This window comes from Amblyomma maculatum, chromosome 10, assembly GCF_055883805.1.
Source record: "Amblyomma maculatum isolate TAMU_Amacu chromosome 10, ASM5588380v1, whole genome shotgun sequence".
Classification (NCBI taxonomy): Eukaryota; Metazoa; Arthropoda; class Arachnida; order Ixodida; family Ixodidae; genus Amblyomma; species Amblyomma maculatum.
Window position 1 is genome coordinate 34,089,137 of NC_139353.1, and position 21,810 is coordinate 34,110,946.

The following is a 21,810-nucleotide window of genomic DNA, read 5'->3' on the forward strand; positions in this document are numbered from 1 at the left end:
GGTGCGCAGTAAGATGTTATTTTATTTATCTTTATTGTTATTGTTAGTTTGTATTTTATTATTTTATCCCTAAAAGTATCATGGATTAATATTTCATTAGTGTTTGTTAATATTTATCATCATCACTCTACTATTGTTACATACCCTGCTAATGTTTTCATTAGTAATGGGTTGACAGCAAAGGAAAGGTGCAGTATTTGTGGAGCACACCTTGAAGGATCAGTCAGACCTCACGAAATAGAGCATTCGCACTAAAAATCTACTCGCCGTCATATCCGGAAGCTAGAAAAATAAGGGCTCCAAGTACATTGTGACACAATACGAGTCCAGACTGGTGCATTTGAAAAAATGGTGTGTTTGTTCGCGCAAGCTAGGAGAAAAATTATGAGACATTAAACAGCTACTGTACCCGCCGTCATATGCTCGTCAAGCCTGTAGCACAATATAACTCGCATCTATATTTAAACCTTTAACTCCCAGGCACTGAAAACTTATGATGATAAAAGTTGTGAGCTTCCAGGGTCTAATCACTGATGGCCATTTGATCAGAGAAATGCAGAAAATTGTGAGACTCAGTATTAAAATGTAAATACATAGCAACTGCGAGAAGCCAATCTTTATAATTTTTGATTGTCTAAGGGCCACACAATTGCGTGCAAATCCAAAGGCACGTGCAGAAAATCAGTTGGAATATTTTAAACTTCACCATAATCAGTAGTTCAGGATTGTACCCACATAAATTTAGGCCGCTTTGCCGTAAAAGCTATAAATGTATGTTTTCGCTGTCCTCCTGGTATTTTGGTGGCTGACACTTTTGGTTCACATTTTTATTTTCTTTATCATATATTAAATGCGAATCGTTATAGAGTTTAGGCATTTTTAAATAAAATTAGCATAACGCCTAAGTTTCGCGTCAAGAGAAGACGTGATAGCTTTTTTTCATTCCGAGGATTATTGTTATTGAGCGACATGCACAGAGGTCGGCACAGAGTTTGAGAAAGGAAGACGCAGTATCTGGATTAGTTCTCGTTGGACATTTAAAATTATGATGGAGAGCGTACAATTAGAGCTATGTACATATGCCGCCGACTGAAATCTCTAACGTGGACTAGCCTCCAATTTGACCAGAAGATGTATGATTAATTTGAAGCAACATGGTTGGTACCACCTTGAACGCCGCACCAAAGAAACGCTAGGGCCATTTTTTATCCTACTCCAGCTACACTAGTGTAGCTAAAAACCATTAGAGGTATAGGAGATTTGCTACACTGGTGTAGCTGGTGTAGGTTAAAAAAATGGCCCTGCTGTGTCATAATTTTGATACGAAGTTATAGGCTCATTTTTGTTTTCTGGCACGTTTTTCTTACAGTTAATGCGTCTTTAAAAAATAGGGTATGGCGTCGACGTTTGGGTATAACGAGCCCATTGCGCTATCATTTAAATTGATCAGATTTTCGACTAAGTGCCATCAAGACTACGTGGTAACAGTCATTGTGCTACCACGTAGTCTCCTTCTCAATATTTGTGCAGCTATATGTGGCGTCCTGATCGAATCTCCCGTATTCAGTGGCCAATTAAACACCGTAGTTTCCCCCTATCCTCGACGAGGTTATCTGTAAACTTGCATGTCTATGGAGACATGGGAGCCCGTAGAAGAGAGCACGTAATGGGGTCCCAATGGCACAGCTTCTCGACTTACGTCTTAGAAACGCGTGGTTGGTATTAATAAGAAAACTGAAACTAATTCTGCAATATATTCGAAAAAATGCCTGCGATGAAATCTTTTGCTGAGTTCTGGGTAAGCTGAGTTCTGAGTAAGAAGAGAAATGTCGTCCGAGATTGGTTTCGGTTCTCGTCATCGTCATCTTTTCGGATTATACTTGTACCCATTTTAAAGGTTTCTGTTCTTTCTGTGTTAACTTCAGGTACAATTGCAGAGGTAACTAGCGGCAAGTATTAACTGAACTATTTTTATTGTGAGAGTGCAACAGTTTCAGGGCGTACATAATCAGCCGGAGACGTGATGCACAGTGTTCAAGTTAATCCGGCGTGTCATGGTGTAGTATTGTGCGATAGTAACGCACATCACGGTACGGTATAGTATAGTGTGATATGATACATTTGTGTTTGCTTAAAATGGTGGTACCTGTGAAAAAGTATATATACAGCGTTCCTTGGTACGGTACGGTACGGTACGGTGTTACGCCTGGTGTGGTATGAACTGGCAGAGAATGAGGCGCTGAACGCCCCGAAGCAGCGGTTCGCGTGAGTTTACGGCACACCCTAGATGAGGGCTCCGCATCATTTGCGACCTCCTGGGATTCATTACCGCGCATTTGCCGCGATCAGCCCTCTGCATGTCTGTACTTCATCTCTCCGTCGCAATGCGGCCATTACGGCCTGGATTCCACCCTAGATACAGGGCCTTAGCTGCTGAACGTCATCGGTACTGAACCAGCGTGGCTCGTAGGTCAGATATAATATCGCACTTTCATCACAGAAATAATATTTGCCACATTCTTCAGCGACTAGCGCGTACAGATGCCGAGGAAAAAGAAGAGATCAGCATTAGTACAAAACTTGTATGCGCGTCATGTGTTATTTGATAAACAACAACCACAACAACAATGTGCACAGTGAGGATCTTTCTCGGATATTGCCTTGCAAGAGATTCTGCAAATTTACGATGATCTTAATCACTGTGCATTCTTTCTTTGTTGTTGTGACTGCCGTCATCGGAGTATGCGTGATGTGCACGTACGTAGACAAGGACAGATGTTACTAAATCCTATAATGCATACAAACCCTACCCATTGCAGGACAGGTGCTTCTTTCATATACCTCGATTACCCTAGCTTCGTCCCTTGTGGGGCGACCTACGGTCCCCACATACTCACTTTATTTCATCCACCTTCTCTACTCGGTCAGCTCCTGGTGCTTTCGGCATCTCTTCAGATGCACTGCGTTACCCTAAAGGAACAATGACTATCTTGCCTACAGATTACATGTCCTTCTCATGTCTCTTTATTAGTTCAGTTTCGACTTTTTAATTTTATTACTTTGTGCTTGTTCCGCGATCCCCTCTGTTCGCCAGTCCCTCAGCCTACTGCGCAGTTCTCATTTAAATAGAGAGATTTAGCTTACCGTGATCCACGATCCGCCACCGTGACTCTGTACCGCGCATGGGCGCTCAAGCTGATTGGTCCCGACGTAGCAGGTCTGTGTGCCATCTAGAATGTGGCGCCATCTATCGGCGTCAAGGGGGGTCTGGGCATGCGCAGTGGAACGCGCGGTAGCGGTTCATGGTAAGCTAAAACTCTCTAATATCAATGATTTTCATTACTTTTCAATTTTATGCTCCCTAGGTGGATGCTGGCACCGTACAACCATTCCTTATTTCACTTCTGAGTGATATTAGTATGGTGTTATTTTTAGGGCGAAAGTACCGGTCAAATGGATTCCCCTCCATATTATTCCGATTATTTGTCCCTCGTGGTTCTGATCTGTGATAACCAGCTCGCCCTGGACAAATTTCTTCCCTCATCATTTCGACTGCGATCCATTACTTTCTCCGGAAGTGACATACGACTAATACTTATTTTTCTTCTTTGTTGTATGTTTTTCGTTTAGCCTGTTTCACAGGCCAATATTCTTTCGCCACAATGTGCCCACAGTCGAAAACATATTCATGATTTGCAGCAAATAACCAATTGCTTGTTGGCGTAAAATGTAAGCGCCGCGAACGGTAAAAAGCGCGATCGGATTCGATAGACATGCTAGGCACAATTAGGTTAGGAAGCTCAGATGCGATGTGTACAGTTTCTGGTACACTGATGCGCGAGGCTTTTGTTACGCAATGAACATACTCTAGCTTGCATGGTTTAACAAGAGTTGTTGTCTGGCTAGGTAGCGATCGTTTGCGGAAGACATGGGAAAATGCACTAAAAACATGGCAGACCACAGAAGGACCCACAAAACAGAATGAGCACTAGTCGCCTTGTATGCGTTCTTCTCTTGTCTGTTGTGTTTCTTAGCGCATTTTATTATGGTAGTGATAGTTGCAATGGCTTTAAATTACCGGAAATGTGTGCAGTATAAAGTTAAAACGAAGAAAGCTCGTCTTGTATATCTTTAGCAAAAAAAAGTGAATCTGTTTATTTCTCTCGCTTTATTGCTATTTCCCGGCAAAAAACGCCTGTATTGCCGAGAAAGCTGGTTTTGAAGATTGAGCACCCTTTTCCCCGCCACTGATTTCCAACTCGTGACGCCAGGGTGTAAAAATTGTACCGTGATCAGCGTTGGAAAGTGAATAGCGGTGTATACTAGCCTCAGAGATTCTCGCTAAAAGGAATGGTTTGACGTCATTTTAGTTTGCTGACGAAATTAGGGATGGGAAAGGGGCAGGGGAGGGAGACACCCTCATTTCATTTGTTTACCTCTTCTAGCTTTTAAAGCTTCCTTCATTATAAACTAATTTGAATTTGCCCTCACCGTCCCTTTATTAGCATATTTGCTTCTCATCCGAATACAACTGGAGTATCACGTCTTGTACTTTTCACGAGCCTGGTCTGAGTAAGAGCGGACGAGGACCTCTTTCGGTCGAGTTCTTTTGTAATTTTCTCCACCTGCTATTGTTAGTTCAGGAGGAGCCGGAAGAAATGGGCGCAGCGACCAGTGCGTGCTTTGAGTACTTTGCTTTCTCTCCCAGGTCACGTCTGCCCTTTTGGCTCGGACATAAGTGGGAACGCCACAAGTAGGGCCTTCGGAAGGTGAAGTTTGAGCGGACGTGCTTCGCTTTTTCAAATTTGTTTTCTTCTTTGGTTCCGGCTTTTTGCTCACGCAGCATGTTGTCAAGTTTTTGCTCCGCAATGCTACGTTAACTGAGATGACGTCGACCTTAATGGCGGAAGCTAGAGTTCAAAAAGTCTTGCGCAGATATACAAATGCGTGCTGTTAGACTATGAGTATATGAACAGGTCTAAATAGACGTAGCTTGGTGCAGGACTTATATAATGCTGATGCATTTTGGGAAATGCTGAATAAGATTAACCAACGGTCAGCATAAGACGCGCATACTAAGAGTAAAAAAAAGGTTATGTGGACAAGGAGAACACCGTAAAACTGCATTCATGTTTCCTCACTACGCGTAATATTTACCTAAATAGCAGCTGGTTTCTATGTTTTCAAGTGCTCCTGCTTGTAGCTCTGTGTGCGAGTTTTCAGGAAAAAAAAAATTGCGGAAGGCTTTAATATGTTCAGCAAACCGCAATTAATAATAGACTTAGGCGCTGCAGACGAAACTGCATTTACTGTACTTCTATACGTCACCGCACTTGAACAGCACATTAAAAAAATCGTCATAGAAAATACCCATCTCTAGAGGGCGCGTACATTTATTGACATTTGTCGTGGGTATTTGACTGCGTGATCACACCTGCTTCGAAGTACGATGTCACATTTCATTGTGGTCACCCGTTTCCCGGAAGTCGAATGTACGGCAGAACGCGAGCCCTTCTTGCGTAATACATTTGTATTGGCTTATCTGACAATTATGAATTTCAGTTTGCCTGCGTAAAACGAATAATATCTATGGCACGTAACACCTGATTCCCACAGAAGAATCGGGCAAGTTTATCTAGCACCTGGTCGTATCCCTAGAATAGGTTACTTAAAGCGTCATCATAGATGTACAATATTACTGGTACCTAAACCTTACCTAATTTATTCATGCACCACAGCGGTTAGAAGAACTACCGTTCGTGAAGTGTAGTAGGCTTACGTTTCTTGTCAAGTACGTCCTGCTCGTCCTTGGTAAAGCCCCCTAGAGTCAGAAACGTATCCACCGGTTTTTAGAGTACAGAAGCTCTCCCTAGCAAGTGCTTTATAAATACATTAGTGAGGATTTAAGTTGAAATAATTAATGAACAAAAACCCTCATAACGTTTCTAGAAGCGCTGCACTGTGCACTGATGCACTGTGAAGGCTGTTGTTGTTGTTATGCCCTCAGATAATGACACATACCCACGAGGGGGATTGGCCATACGTGAAACTAGTAGTAAGGGAGTTACGCTGTTAGCACCTATTCTATATCTCTCTGCATCTGTCCTCGTCCCTGTAGTGCCACAAGATGAATCCATACCATCTTGGCCAGTTTAAGAGAATAAAAATAAAAAAAAACTAATAAATAGTAATATGCAATACAACAGAAAAAGGCTCTACTGATCAGAAAACAAAAAGGAATAATTTCAACTCAATAAGAACCTGAAGAGGAGACGCAGCGGAATCGGCACACCTAGCAATGAATCCGACCGAGGCGTTAACAAATTTGTGTACCGCTACGCGAACTGTCCCGCTGCTAAAGCCCAGCTGAGTAGCGCCAAACGAAATTAAATTTGGAACAGTCAAGGATATAGATAAATTTTTGCACGGAATTTCAAGGAACAGTTTTCGGAGGCAGACGGAACGGCGACAGGTCAGGAAAAAATGCTCCAATGTCCGTGGCATCAGGAGGAGAAAAAAAAATAGCATTTCTTTTTTCTTTCTTTCGTGGTGGCGTGGTTTCGAGAATTTACCGGTTCCTGAAAGGTGTCAAGATATTTTGCTGGGAGTAGTTCTTGTGTTTTCTGTATTCTTGCAACTGTTTATTATTTGCTGACTTTTCTTACCATTTAATTAGCATTTAAAAAGTACACAAGACAAAAGATTCGTTTCCAAGCCACGTACTGAGATTCTTTAACTCGTGCAAGTCTTAAAGTAGGGAAGAGTGAGGGTCAAGGGCTGCATTTAGGTTCTAGAGAGGCCACTCAAAGAGGAAACGAGTTGCTATGCTCGAAGTATAAACAAACTAAGGGGAATGGATGTTTTCTTCCCGAACCAGTATGAAAAATTAAATGCACGTTAGGCCATGTCCCCTTCGTCATTTTTTTCTAGCTGCAACGCTCTTGCAAAACAAAACAATCAAGCACAAATGGGCTCACGACTACGTTTGGGTAAACTGTCTTTCCCTCTTCTTTTTCTTCAAATGTATCTACTGTTGTTTAAGTTTTGATTTGTACCTTGAATTGAGCAAAGGGTGTTTGTTACGTACGCAGCTCCTCGGCGCCATGAACCAGCATCGGAGTCGCGCCGAGACGCAGCAGCAACTGCAGCAGCAACAGCAGCAGGGCCTGCGGCGTGAACGGCGGCAGTGGCAACAGCGACGACGAGGCCGCATTCCTCATTTAGCGAGCTCGGACGCCTTCATCGGAAGTGCGGCGACCGGCCGATTGACAGCCGACCGACCGACCACTCCTCCGACGGCACTGACGCGTCCGTCTCCTGCTCCTCCCGGTTTGTCAGGAGTCTTGGCACTGGCTTGACCGGGTCACTCACGGCGCCGACGGCCGCGACGAAGAAGAACGCGCCGACGACAACGCCAACGACCACGAGAAGCCGCCGCCGTCTCCACCGTCTCCGCCGCTGCTGCTGACGCGGCCCTGGGCGCCCGGCACCATTGCGCGGCTTTACCCGCCTCCCTGCGTCTCTGGCCGAGCCAACAGGCTGTCGATGCTACCTCGTCGTTGCTCCTGTAGGGACACGAAACGTTGCTGGTGCTGCGGAATGCTACGTACAGGCAGTAGTCGCGCAGCTCCCTGGATGCTCCACTCTTACGAAAAAAAAAAAAAAAAAAAGAACTACCCCACAGAACGGCTAAATGTTCTTGTATTTCGAGATTGTCATGCCACCTGCTAGCAATGAATCGAACTACAAAAAAAAAAAAAGGTAGAGATCGGCATCAACGTTCCTGCTCCGAATTGCCTCTGCATGGCTCACAGATGGGGCTCTCGGCGGTGAACCCAAAATCCATAGTTTGGAGCATCCCTGCAACGAGGATTCGGATCTGAGCAGAAGAAACTGCTCCGGGAGTGGTTGTTGTTCGTGTGGTGGACTAGCTCCATCTAGCGGGCAGAGTAGACAAACAGGTGGGTTGCCTGAGCGCTCGTGCCCTTTCAGCAGCGCCGGTGTTTCGAAGTGGAGGGATAAACTAAAGCGGCTGCGGTACTCTCATTTTCGGAAGTCGGTCGAAGACAACCGCTTTATTTTTTTCGCAGGTGAGAGCAAAAGATTGGAGCGTAGCTCCATCTGGAGGGGTCTACGCAATGCTCTGCTTTGAGGATTGCACATCACGGTCGGTTTCTCGCGCGAGCGCGAACTTTTCAACGCGCTTTGCGTAAGCGGCCTTATGGACATCTGGAGTTTCTGCTCCTTATTATGAGCTTTAGTGACTGTAGGATTTGAGTATTAGGTACGGACCACGACATCTTAGTTAGGAATGAATTAGTTTTTCCCGCGGCATCGTCCAAAATATACAAAGCTGATTCTCAGAGTTGTACGAGCTAACATAATTCTAGTCTTAACAATAATAATTTTGTCATTGCAGGATTAACGTATCTTTAATATCCAACTAATTGACCTTGTCCTGAGCAAGACTTGGTTTTTTTATCCCCACAAACTCCTTTATCTGACCTGCCGACATGGACTTCTTCCCTACCCTGATCCGCTTGTTTGGGGACCTTATTACTACGCATCAGTTATTCTCACTGCATAGTGTTCTTATTCTTAATATGCAGGAAGCAACACTCGTTCATATCACGATTTAACGAAGTGTCTTCAGAAAAAAAAAAAAGAAAGAGAGCATGTTTTTTCTTTTTTTTTTTTGTGGGTTAAGGAATAACAGAGCTAGATGCGATATATCCCCGTCCCTTCACCCCAGCGGAGCACCCGAGTACAGGTTCATTTGCATAATATGATCAGACGTGGCACATGTTTGAGAGCACTTACTTCTCGGCTTCTCAGGGCCATTAAGCACACCAAGGAGGAGAATACACGATGATGGTGACACACGGCAACCATTATTACCACTCGTTAAAGCGCCTTTTCCGAGCGATGTGAAATCAGGGCTTGAAAACGAGAAAAAAAGGTATCATCTCAAAATCCTTACTGTCCGAACAAGGGACGCGTGAAGCGTGTAAGCACCGTTAAGAAATTGGAAGAAATGTTACTTAAGAAGCGATAATACTTGGTTAAATTCTCTCAAGCTTTCTACTCCGCAATAGCACTCTTTATGCAGAAAAGCACGCTTTACAGGTGCTTAGTACGCTACAGGGACACGAGGGGCAAGCGTATGTCGAAAGGGACTTTCGGACGTGAAGGGGGCGGTGGCCCTCTCGAACCCGCGGAAGTAGCAAGGGACGTAACAAGACCTCAAGGAGCACAACGCACGAGACTGACGTAGTGGCCGCGTCGCGGTAAAAGCTTGTCCTCCCTGCTTGGAGGGAGCCTAACCGATTCTGCAGGCATTTTAAGTAAAAGTTGTTCTCTCTCTCTCTCTCTCGGACGTGACACAGCAGATTGCTCCAAGTTCGATTAATATATTCTAGACAGTGTTCCTTCAGGTAAACGAAACATCTAACCTGGACTCCTCAATTATGAGTGAAACTAGATGGCGCTAATCTGATTTTGTTTTATGAATAAACGATTAGTGTAAAAAATTCGGTGCGCGCTTGAGGCTGCTCACGGGCTGTAAAGGCGAAATCATGTATGTGTTCAGGCAAGTTTCGTTTATTTCACTTATATCAAGTGATAGCTTATACAGCTCGTTCTGTTGAAAAGCCATCGGCGTAGTCCGCAGGGCCTGCCGGAAATAATCAGATGATGCGTAAAAAAGTGTATCGTGGTAATTTGTGATTCTTTTTGATTGATTCGTGTGTAGTAGGCGGTGAAGAGTTAATGAAGTTTTTGTAGCTAATCAATTAATTGGTGAATTCACGAAACGAAAAAAAATCATAAAATTGGAAAAAATATTGGTAGGAATGTATGAAAATGCTCACAAAAGTTTCGACTGTATTATTAATCAGTCAATTATTTGAAGTAATGAAAAATAAAAAAAAATGCGTTCAATGGTGTCAGACTACTCAGAATAGAAAGACAATGTTTGCTAATGTTAAGTATGGGTGCAAGAAAAAAAATAAAGAACTTCGTCCGCGTGTGCGAAACGCTATGGCGGCATACTCTCAACGGCGGAGCTTCAGTATAGTCCTAATTTTTCTTCAATTGTCCTTTATTACTTTTATTTGTCTGTTTAGTTTTTTATTTTTTATTTTATCTTGAATTCCGCATGAGGTTGATATACCACGCGACATGCCTATAAACCACGTTTGTTACCAAGTCATGCCGCCGCGAACAGAAGATGTCAGGACTCGGCACCTGAAATCGAAGCCGATAACTCTGTTATTAGCAAAAATATGGAGCCTATACTTGCCGAAGTGGAAACCGAATCCGCGGGCTCCAACATGAGCAAACGAAATGATAATGAAAAGACATGTCACTTTAACGCTGAAATTGAATTTCTCGTATTCTTACTTTTCTTTTTGGCCCCGATAATATAAGGGCGTGTTGCGACTCCTATTTGGTAGCTTCTAGGGCTCGAAATTGTAGGGTCATGGATTTGAATCGCATATATGATTGTTTCTTTACACTTAGTCACTTATATTTAAATCATTGAGACATGTCTTTAATTTGTATTGCATGTAATGTTTAAATCGGTCACTGTCATTCAACGCGGAATAATACGTGTGCCAGAGGCCTTTTAAAATTTGGTGTCCATTTCTGATTAATTTCTGCGGTTATGACGTCACAATCCTGCTTGACTAATCCACAGTTTCTTGGACCACTCGTTTTTAACAACGCTGCCTGATTTCGCTGCTGGAGCAATGCAAGGCGCTCGCCATAAAAAGGCCGAAGAGATCATTTCAAGAAGCCGCCTTCTCCGCAAGTAGACCCTTTATGCAAAGAAACACGCTTTACAGGGACAGCCTACTTGGCGATTCAGGAGCGTGAGATGCAACATACATGGTGGAAGAGTTTCCAGTGATGTTTATCGTCTCTTGTGCGGAGTGGGAGGGAGAACCGCTTAAAGGGAAAGCCAGGTACTTACTTCGTCGAAGCAGGTATAATTACAACGCCAATATGAGGTAGGGATTTAGCATGTAACATCTGCTATAGTATGTACAGAAAAATGTAATAAAAACGCAAATGCCGTCGTATGGAAGCGACAAGTTTTGCAGTGCATTTCAGGGAAAGACGAAAGATAAAATGTTTTTCTAGTTAGGTCGGAGAATAAGTATCGTGATCCAACTGTGTCAGTGATGCTTTCTGGTGGACATTTTTGAGAGGCAAAAGGGAAAATAAAATGGCTACACCCAGAAAATGGTTTCAAAAACAAAGAACATCGCTTATACAGACTTGGTCACGTTCTCTACAAATAAAAAGAAAAAAAAAAAAACATTTGAGCTCAAGTTTACGCAAATGAACTGAAAGAGGTAAGAAATAAATGAATAAAACCACACGAGTATGCAAGGTATTTCTATTGTAGGCTAAAATCTCTTCTCGCTAGAATAAGCACGTTTCTTATGCTGCTGCGCTGCCGAGAGAGTTTATTGGCTGGTCCACCGTAAAAAAAAGACACATTTAAAAGGAGTTCTTTAAGAAGACTGTCAAAACTCGATTAGAGCGTAATAACACCGACGCCCCTAGAGAGTGGAAGCGTCTCTGTGCTTGTGTGTGTGTTTGATTTTGGGGAAAATCTTTTTAATAAAAGAGTCGAAGGTTCGTCCTCCTTATTAGACTTTTGCCTGCGAGCTAAACACAAGGCCTTACGAAAGAGATTTATTGAACTCGAAGTGCGAGAAAGTGATATGAAATCTTTAATAAGGGTGGGTTTTAGCTTACTCAATGTGGGGGCATTATCTGCAGCAAGCTCGTGAATGATAGATGATATCAACTCGTCAAAGCAGGGAGAAATTGCTAGGTAAGCGCTCGTTAGTATATACACGTGCACATGCACGTGCACTCGAGCACACAGAGAAAGTTTTGCGTAACATATAATAAACAGAATAAACCAGCATAAACGTTTAGCCCGTTGCAATGCCAGAGATGAAAACGGAAGTGATGTTTTTGTTTCCCGAATTCACTCATGGGCTACGAGCTAACGACGTCGTAGTGGATGGCTCCGGAATATGGTAGCACACCTAGGTGCCTTTACGTGCACTTACATGGCGGAAAACAAAGGCGATTTTGTATTTAGTCATCACCGGCATGTAGTCACCCTAGTCTGCATCGAACCGCAGACAGCTGCGCATGATAAATCCTCATAGTTAGTCACAGTTAGCCTCCCATGATAAATCCACGATTTATCATGGTGGTTGTTAAGATACATAGCCTTAGCCAGCCTTGCTAAGAACAAAGCTAGCGGAATTGATGGTATTCCAGCTGAGTTGCTTCAAAACCTCAACCACGACGCTGTTAACACACTGCATACATTATGTCAAAAGATTTGGACAACCCTGCAGTGGCCACATGATTGGAGGAGGTCAGTTTACATCCCCATTCCAAAGAAAGGCACTGCCAAAGACTGTTCCAACTACCGCACGATCGCGCTTATTTCGCATGCTAGCAAGGTGATGTTGAAAATCCTCCAAGGTAGGCTGCAGCAGTATGTGGATCGGGAGCTTCCGGACGTGCAAGCTGGGTTTCGCAAGGGCAGAGGAACTAGAGACCAAATTGCTAACCTTCGTTGGATCATGGAAAAAGCAAGAGAGTTCCAGAAACCCATCTGCTTCTGCTTTATTGATTATGCGAAAGCGTTTGACTGCGTAGATCACAGCAGATTGTGGCAAGCTCTCCAAGAGATGGGAGTTCCAATTCACCTCATTTGTCTCCTCAGGAACCTGTATGAAGGGCAAGAGGCCACAGTCAGAACTGGGCATGGTCTTACTGATTGGTTTCCGATCGAGAAAGGAGTGAGGCAAGGCTGCATACTGTCGCCCTGCCTATTTAACCTATATGCAGAGTGCATCACGAGGAAGGCCGGTCTGGACGAGTCTTCAGCTGGAGTGAAGATTGCTGGAAAACGTATCAACAACCTTAGATATGCGGATGATACCACTTTAATGGCAGAAAGTGAAGTGGAACTCAAGAGACTTCTGATCCGCGTACAAGAAGAGAGTGAGAAGTTTGGGCTTAAACTGAGCATTAAAAAGACGAAGATCATGGCGTCTTGCCCTATCAAGTCCTGGAGCATCAATGGACAAGAAGTGGAAGCTGTGACAGATTTTCTGTTCTTGGGCGCCAAGATTACCTCGGAAGGAGACTGCAGCCATGAAATTAGGAGACGCCTGCTTCTGGGAAAGAGAGCAATGGTTAGCCTTGACCGCCTAGTAAAGAGCAGAGACATTAGTCTGCCAACCAAGATCCGTATAACCCGTGCTATGGTCTTTCCAGTTGTGATGTATGGATGCGAGAGTTGGACTGTGAAAAAGGCTGACCGCCGAAGAATTGACGCGTTTGAATTGTGGTGCTGGCGAAGACTCTTAAGAGTTCCTTGGACTGCCAGAAGATCAAATCAGTCGGTATTGTCGACCATAAACCCTGACTGCTCATTGGAGGGTCAAATTCTAAAGTTAAAGCTCAGCTACTTTGGTCATCTGATGAGAAGAGAGGAGTCGCTGGAGAAAGATTTGATGTTGGGAAAGGTTGAGGGTCGCCGGAGAAGGGGTAGGCAGCGAACGCGATGGTTAGATGGCATTCTCGAGGCATTGCAGATGAAGCTATGTGATGTTAAGAAGATAGTGAGAGACCGGAAAGCGTGGCGTGACATGGGCCATAGGGTCACGAAGAGTCGGACACGACTGAACGCCTGAACTGAACTGAACTGTTAAGATATATGCATAGATCAATAAAGAAACCAGCGCCATGACGATGTTGGCTGCATGGGCTAGTACGCTTCTTATAGATTAAAAAACAAATCACACACACACACACACACACACACACACACACACACACACACACACACACACACACACACACACACACACACACACACACACACACACACACACACACACACACACACACACACACACACACACACACACACACACACACACACACACACACACACACACACACACACACACACACACACACACACACACACACACACACACACACACACACACACACACACACACACACACACACACACACACACACACACACACACACACACACACACACACACACACACACACGCACGCACGCACGCACGCACGCACGCACGCACGCACGCACGCACACACACACACACACACACACACACACACACACACACACACACACACCACACACACACACACACACACACACACGCGCGCACGCACGCACGCACGCACGCACGCACGGGTAAATGGATGAAATGCTCGTTACTCATAGTTAGCCTCCTAATTGGCAGGTGCGGCATACGTGCTTCGCTCACTTCGGGGTTGAGCAAGAATACACGGCACACGTCGCAGTCTATGGCGAAGCAGGGAGCGGGTATCTACGCTGTTGAAACCGATTGCCTAACTAATAAAGTATGCAGCGACGTTCGAGAGCGTCACTCGTAGCTCATATTATAAATTACTTATGCAACATGCAGCACGAAAGAAAAAAGAAAGGTTAAATGGCGCTAAAGGTGTTAATAACTGCCACTTCTTAGACTACGTGACACGAGTGAAAAATGAGGGGAGAAGGAGCATGCTGAAACTTTACTTCGCAAGGCTTGACTAGGCTTCTGATGTTGTTACTAGTATTTAAACAGATACAAGTGTCTGTTTTCAGTATCGGGGCATGGTAGTTTGTTGAGCATGATAATATAGAGCAGCTGAAGTGTAAGTTATGAGAGATGGAGCAGGAAGTGAAAGGAAGAAATTTCGCCCTTGATGCTATGGGTAGCAAAAGACTGATGCTGAAATAAAAAATGCATGATTTTATAACGATTGAAGGGCTCGCTGGACAAGTGTAGTCTTAAAAAGACAGCGTCTCTAATATTAAATTCTTTTTTTCTGGGTGCTAAATCTTCTTTTTTATCGATTTCTGTGTTTCCACCTTGACACATTCTAAATACGTTGCTTAGACATTGACAGCGGGAGTGCCAGCCAATTCGGCTTGACCTTGTCGCTGTTGCGTATTGAGGAGCAAAAATTTTAGCATGAAGCAAAAAAAGGTGATTGGTGAAAAGTACGACATTGAAAGCGTCAAAGCTGGAACAGAGGACTTTAGACTAATGTACATGATTTTGGTGAGTTTTCACATCGCAAAATTTTTACGAGGTTTATTGTTTTGAACATGACTGTGTGGACGCATGACATTTTGTAATAATTTAAAAGCTTGGTGCTTCACTATTCACGGGTCGTACCAGCTGCACTGATATTGTTTGTGCAAATAAATATCAAATCAAATAAAATACACTAAATAGGAGCATGAAAAGCTTATACGCCTGTAGAGGAATTCCTTTTCTGAATCTCTTGATTCCGTAATTTGACTCTACTACAATGCAATCGTTCCTGTCTAGTACACGGACTGCAAATTAAAAATTTTCTTCCTTTGTTTTTGTATATTTCTACTGAAGAAACAGTTAAATTATAGCTGAATAACACGTAAATGCAGGTTTTGGGGGAAGGGGGAGGTAGGGGAGCACTGAAAAATATTGTCATGGAGGCAAGCAGCCCCAGTTACAAGCCCACACTTCAGTGACTATGGAACTCAGTAAAGCACTCAAAAAGTGTTATACATTGCCAAAGAAAAAATGTCTTAACCAACTTCTTTTCCTTATGGAATGTATTAGAGGAATTGAACAAAAAAAAAATCATAGCTTTTGCTTGCTTAAAATCTGCTTATATGAGGAAGAGCATTGTTATGCTTACCTGTCGTGAAAAATTTATCAAACAGAAGTGCTGATCTGAAAACAAATCTACTCAAGAGAGGACAGACACACTCGGATTTTTTTTTAACGTTCAGCACAATAAGAAAGCAACGGTAAACTTCTCGGACGTTAACGGTGACGGTTAACAGGCAACTCGTCTTGTTTGCATGGTTAACACCGAACGCCCGAGAATGAAGAGTCAAAATAACAGATGGGTTGAAACTGCGTAGTAAATTGGCTTTCCGCGTACGCTATAGGTGATGTAAACAAAGAGAGCAGCCTTGAAAGACGGCATGCGAAACGTCGGCAGCGTCGCGCGACTCGTCGGTGGCCAAACTCCACGCGGTCTATCAGCTCCCTGCAGAGCGAATGTAGGTGAGGAGGTCAAACTCTCGAACCTAGGAGCGCGCGACGCACTCGTCGCTAGGGCCGGAGCCTCGACCGCGAGGAGTTCTCGCCCTGTTGCCAACCAACCTCGAACGTCGTTCCAGTCTGGCAACCTTTGGCGTAGTAAGAAAGGGAGGTAGAGCGAAGAACGAAAAAAAAAAAAAAAGCAGCCGAGATAGAGTGAAAGTAACGCAACCAGCCAAGGACCAAGAAAGAAGGGACGGAAAAAAACGGAGGAAAAAGGCAGCGGGAGAGCCACGGCCAATCTCCATGGGGAGACAGTAGGAGAGAAGTGCAGGGGCGAGGACAGAGCGTTGCCATGGTTTCGGCCAGGCTGGGAGAAGTTTTTCGCTCTTGTTCCCCTCCTCTTTCTCTCAGCTTCATTCCTCGCGTGCTGCGGCCTGAATGCTAAGCTTTCGCTTCCCTCTCTATTTTCATCGTTCCATTCGAGATCCTCACTTCTTTCCCGTTTGTTCTGCGCCAGACCGCGGCTGCCAGCTCCCCCAGCGTGCGAGCGCGCCAATAACCCGGCTTTCGCAACTACCGCCGGCAGCGGCGGCGGGTTTTCGAGAAGGGCTAGGGAGGATGAGGAGGTCACGGCAGGAGCAGAGAGACAGTGCGTCAGGCTCGTCCGTGCCTCCCGCGCGACCCGGAGCACGCTGGTTGTTCCCTCTAGCGGGAAAAACTCGCCCCCTTTTTTCTCCTACCTCTCCTTCCTTTCCACTTTGAGTTCCCTCCTCTGCATCACCATCCCTCTGCTGGTACCTCCCCTCACTCGAGGCCATACAAGGCTCTCTTCCCTTTCGTTTCTGCACGGCTGCGCAGCGTTTGTTCCTCCCGCCATATTTTCCTCCCTCTTTTTCTTTTTCTCCCGTTTCGCGGCTGTTTCGGCAGCGCGGCAGCAGCAGCAGCATCGCCTCTTCCCCTTTTCGTGCAGCGTCCGTGTATTCGACGCTGCCCGGCGAACCGTATCGCGCAGCGCAGCGCGAGCGTGTGCGTCTAGCCTGCTCAACGACGGACAGCGGTTCAGAGGAAACGTAGGGAGCCAGACGAAGAGGAATACGGCCCCCAAACGCCTTCTGCGGCGACAACGAGAAAAGGGCTCAACGTGAGCCCGCACCACGGTGAGGAGAGGACTGCCGAGATCAGACTAGGCATCCGTCCGCCGAAGCAAGTGCAGCAGGAGCGGCTCGGCGTGCTCGTGTGTGTGTGCGTGCGCGTGTGCGCGCAACCTGCACCTGCCGTCGCTTCTACGCAGGACAGCCAAGTAGTGCAAAGAAGCCAGCTTGTCGATTGCAGGGGACGCAGGAAAGGCGACCGAGTTTAGAGAAGTCACTTTCCTTGGATTTCATTCCGAGGGAAGGCCTGCCAGGAGCCGAAAAGAGCACGGCGACGAGGCACAAGCGCAAGCTTGCAGCTCCTCGCCGTCGCCGACCGTGTACACCGCTTCTAGAAGAACAGCAGCGCCGACTGCTGGCGGGACGACTGCTGGGATGATGAGTCGCCGACGGTCGGGCATTGTGCTTCGATAGGAACAAAAGGAGGAGACGTTAGCGAAAGAAGATTCTGCAGGTTGCGTTATAGCGGAGCAGTTGGTTTACCATCTCGTTTTGCTTTTTTGCGCCTGTTTCTTTATTTGATATCATTCTATTTTGCAGTCAAAGGAAGGGAAAGGATCCGGAAATCATAGTTGAAATCGTCTCCTGCGAGTGACATCCGTGCTTTTCCTCACTCTCTCTGACTCTCTCAGGATCCCTCCTTCCCTTACCGTTCTACAAAATCAACCCTCTTACCCTCGATCTTCGGCAAACTCGATCGGGCACGTCGAAAGCCGCTGGCTTGCCTGTCTGGAGCGCAACGCTCGACACCCGCCTCGGCCGTCTTCGAAACATCTGTTCTCTCTCGTCCGAATCCTCGCACTCTTCTCCCGCACACTGGGGAACGGGAGCCTCCCCAATACGCGCAGAGAGGAAGACAGGGAAGGAAAAAAGAAGGACGAGGGAGAGTAACGAAAGGAAGGGAGGAGAAACTGTGTTACACAACGCGTTGCAGTTCGCTGTTGCCACCAGCATCCGGCGAAGATTGGAGGGCGACCGACGATCTAGAAAGACTTCAGTGGAAAGGCTCTTTTGTTACCAGGTGGTGAACGGAGCTCGTGCAACGCCGCCAAGTGCTACGGCGAGAGGCAGCCGCGGGGCGTACACATCGACGCTGGCTGCTGGTCCTGGAGAGAGCGCTATGACCACACTCGCTGACGACGGGCGTCTGGAATGCTGACTCCAATTGGCGCACCAACGCTGCTGCTGTTACTAGTTTCCCTGCTGACGGAGTACACCCGTGCAGCCTTCAGTGAGTACAGCAATATAAAAAACGTTGATTCTGACGACTCTTTCGTTCGCGCTTGCAGCCTCCTCCACGTATTTGCCTTGGGTTGTGATTGCCATCATTTTGCAGCATATTGAAATGCCAGTTCTGCCAGGATCAGTGCGCAATGTCGTCATTTAGCATGTTATGCTGAACGTTCTTAGTTGGTTCCTGTACTGGATCCACGCCCCTTTAAATCATAAAGGGCCCCTTTACTGGCGTTCGGCTTTCTGTTATCTATAAGGAGCAGAATAACGGGGAGTTCCCTGGCTTTGGGACGCTAATGGGCTGTCTTTTATCACCATGGTCTCAGTTTAGAGCAATTTACAGTCGGACTGAGAGTCTTAGGTACAGGAGCAGCGCAGTAGTTTTCTCTTTACTCAAATTTCGCGCCTCTGAGAACGCGATACGGGACAGAATTAATTTGCTGCGATGTAAAATATTGTTTATGCCGAGACACGTTGATTTATGAACGCATGTTTTGTTCCTTTCTTGTAGAATTAGCTCATCTCACACGTAGGTCTATCTCTTTCTAAAACTGTGTACTTAGTCATTTTTTTTTCTCTTCCTAGCCATCTCCGGAAGGAGGAGAGGTAAATATAGAGGACGTTTACTGATAATTTCGATTTCACTTGAACATTTCATTTTATTTAGAAATTATGTATTTCGTCAGCAAAGCTGAAAGGCGCACCAATTGAAAATATTGCTCGAAAGATATATGCCCAGTTCGCCTTTATCTCCTATCAATAAGGTCAGAGTAACAGCATCTCTGAGCACAACTTTTTTGGTTTCCTTTGCTTAAACCACCAATGGCCGAAACGGTTCAATTTCCATGCTCTTGTTTTTTACTTAGCGAGTACCTTTTCTTTCTGCATCAGTCTCAACGAATCAGCTTTGGCGGTTATTTGATGCTAAGTCTAGTCAAAGGCATACGTTCAACTCCTGGCTCCCGACTAGCGGCCGCATCAAGTTAGACGTGAAATATTGACCCTAAATAGGAAACAAACGGGTGAATGCTTTAGCGTGGGTTACAGTACTCCTAACTCGGTTGGAACTTTAATCACAGTTCTACGCTACGGCGTTGTCTGGTTCAAAACACGGGAATAGTGTTTTATTTGTCCATTCTTTGAAAAAAAAAAAAAAAAAAACCCAATCGACTGCTTTGAAGAAGAAAAAAAAAAGCCGTGCACTTTTTCGCTGCGGCAAACTGCAGTCACGTAGATGCAGCAGTAACAATCTACATAGAAAACCGATGTAAACAGTGAACGAACGAGCAAAGGGAAATCAAACGAATGCGGTTGACCCGAAGTTAACGGTTCAGGGAGCGAATAAACGAAACGGCGTCGTCAGTGAGGGAAGAGATCGAATGACGCATAAAAAAAAAAAAAAAAGAAGCGAAACCGGATACTGGCATCCCGAGCCGATTTGGATGCACGTCGCGCTTCGTCGTTCGGTGGCGGTAAGCCGGCCGCGACCGGACGGCCGCGCCAGTGAGCGGTCCGTGGCAGGAAGTAGGCTTAAGCCGTCCGCACCGCCGCCAATGCTCCATCTCGTTGGCGCCGCGGCCCAGCGCGATGAAAGTAGTTGGGCAGGCGTGCGATCGCCGTAGTAGTCGAGGACACCAGCAATGGCCATAAGGTCAGCGACTTGCTATTGGCGTTGTTTTACCATCGCAAAGAAACAAAATAAAGAGAAGTCTTTTTTTGCAGTTTAAAAGTACACATCTCGCGTTAATTATGCTCCTTTTCTTTTAAAAAGCATTCTTAAGACTTTATTTTCTTTAATTTATAGTTTCTACCGAATTCAGTCACGTTCGCTTAAAACTAGGGCAAGAAGGCGTGGAGGCCGGCGACTGGAAAGAAATAGTAGGTGACTGATTACTGAATATACGAGTGCTGATATTTAGTTAGCAGTGTGAATTACGATTTAGTTTGTAATGCAATGCCCAGCATACACTACAATACAAATAGAAGATACAACACTAAGTCTGCAGGAGCCTCGATACCAAATCGATTTACCAGAGACGAAATGATCAGAAGAGGACGTGGGTCACCTATCAGTTGTGTGCTTTGTCTTCCCTTTGGCTAATGATGACTTCGAACGAAACAAACATAATGAGAGTCAACACATGTCTGTTCTCGTTCTTTGTCGCAAAACTCTGGCATTTTAGTTGTGTTAAGAAGAGCTTAATCGAGAAAGTAAGCTTTGTGTTGCTTACCTTTTTGTTAATATAGCTAAGCTCACGCAAGCCAATTTTATAATCTGCTGTTTATATATCTGGCTAAATATAGCCGCATTGACTGGAAATTATCCGGAAATAAGCCAAGATATCACAGGTATCTGGCTCTCTCACCAGCGCAGGAAAAAGAAAAGGAGGCAGTACTTAGTTTTTGAACACTATTGATAACAAACTTGTTCTGTGAAGCACAGTTTACAGTTGAAGCTACAATTCGGTAGAAATATATACACACAATTTTATTTAGAAGAGTTCGTAAGCTCGAACTAAGTCGAGGCCTTCGCCAGTGGTTATGGGATCACCGATGTGTTGTCGAATTTGTTTTCGAGGTCCTAGCGACGACTGGGAAAGAGTAAATGAAAAAAGTAAAAACAAACCTTTGGCTGTTTTCAATTTTTAAATTTTATTCCTCAAACTGTATACAACGGCGTTCACAAAAACGGATTCTCCACGACCCCTAGCCAGTCAGTGCCTTTTTTTCTCATTATATTTACTGCAGCAAAAAACTAACTACAGACAATAGTATGCTCTTTCTAAGGCGCTGTGAATTTTACAGCCTGCTATGAAAAAATGTTCTTATCTAGTTTTACTGTCGTGGGATCAAAAGCGGCATCTAACGATAACGCTTTCATGCAAGACGCTTCTTCGATCGATAGCTGTAAACATTGGTTCGCTGCAGGGAAGCGTGGCGAGGTTGAGCCTAATTATTTTTGGCACGGCGGCCGCGTTCTTTAGTGTTTTGCACGCGGATCTGAGTAGTACGACGATGCGAGCGCTAATCGCTTCAAGTCTGTTGATCCTACGAGCCCTTGTTTACCTAGCGTTTTCTTTATACTGGCTCTCGAGTGGCAGCTGCGGTGCCAGTAAACAGTCTTCTTTCGGAAGAGATCGTATGGTGGCAGCGTCGTTGCAAAATAATCTTACAATATTTTTGCACTGATGATATCTTCGCTGAAGCGAAGAAAAGAAATAAACACTTATAAGTTGATGAAGTTGGGATTCTGCTGAAACACACATAATTATGTTGCGAAGGCTTCAG

At 45.1% G+C, this 21,810-nt stretch overlaps 1 protein-coding gene across 1 annotated transcript in view; it reads left to right on the plus strand.

Moving 5' to 3' along the window:
* The first annotated feature begins 7,103 nt into the window (after positions 1–7,103).
* LOC146176126 (uncharacterized) overlaps positions 7,104–21,810 on the plus strand; it is a 58,750-nt gene continuing 44,043 nt past the window's right edge. The window contains exons 1-2 of the mRNA XM_084581262.1: positions 7,104–7,253; positions 7,339–7,567. Coding sequence (XP_084437388.1) covers positions 7,104–7,253; positions 7,339–7,567 — 379 coding nt within the window. The remainder of the gene's footprint in view (positions 7,254–7,338; positions 7,568–21,810) is intronic.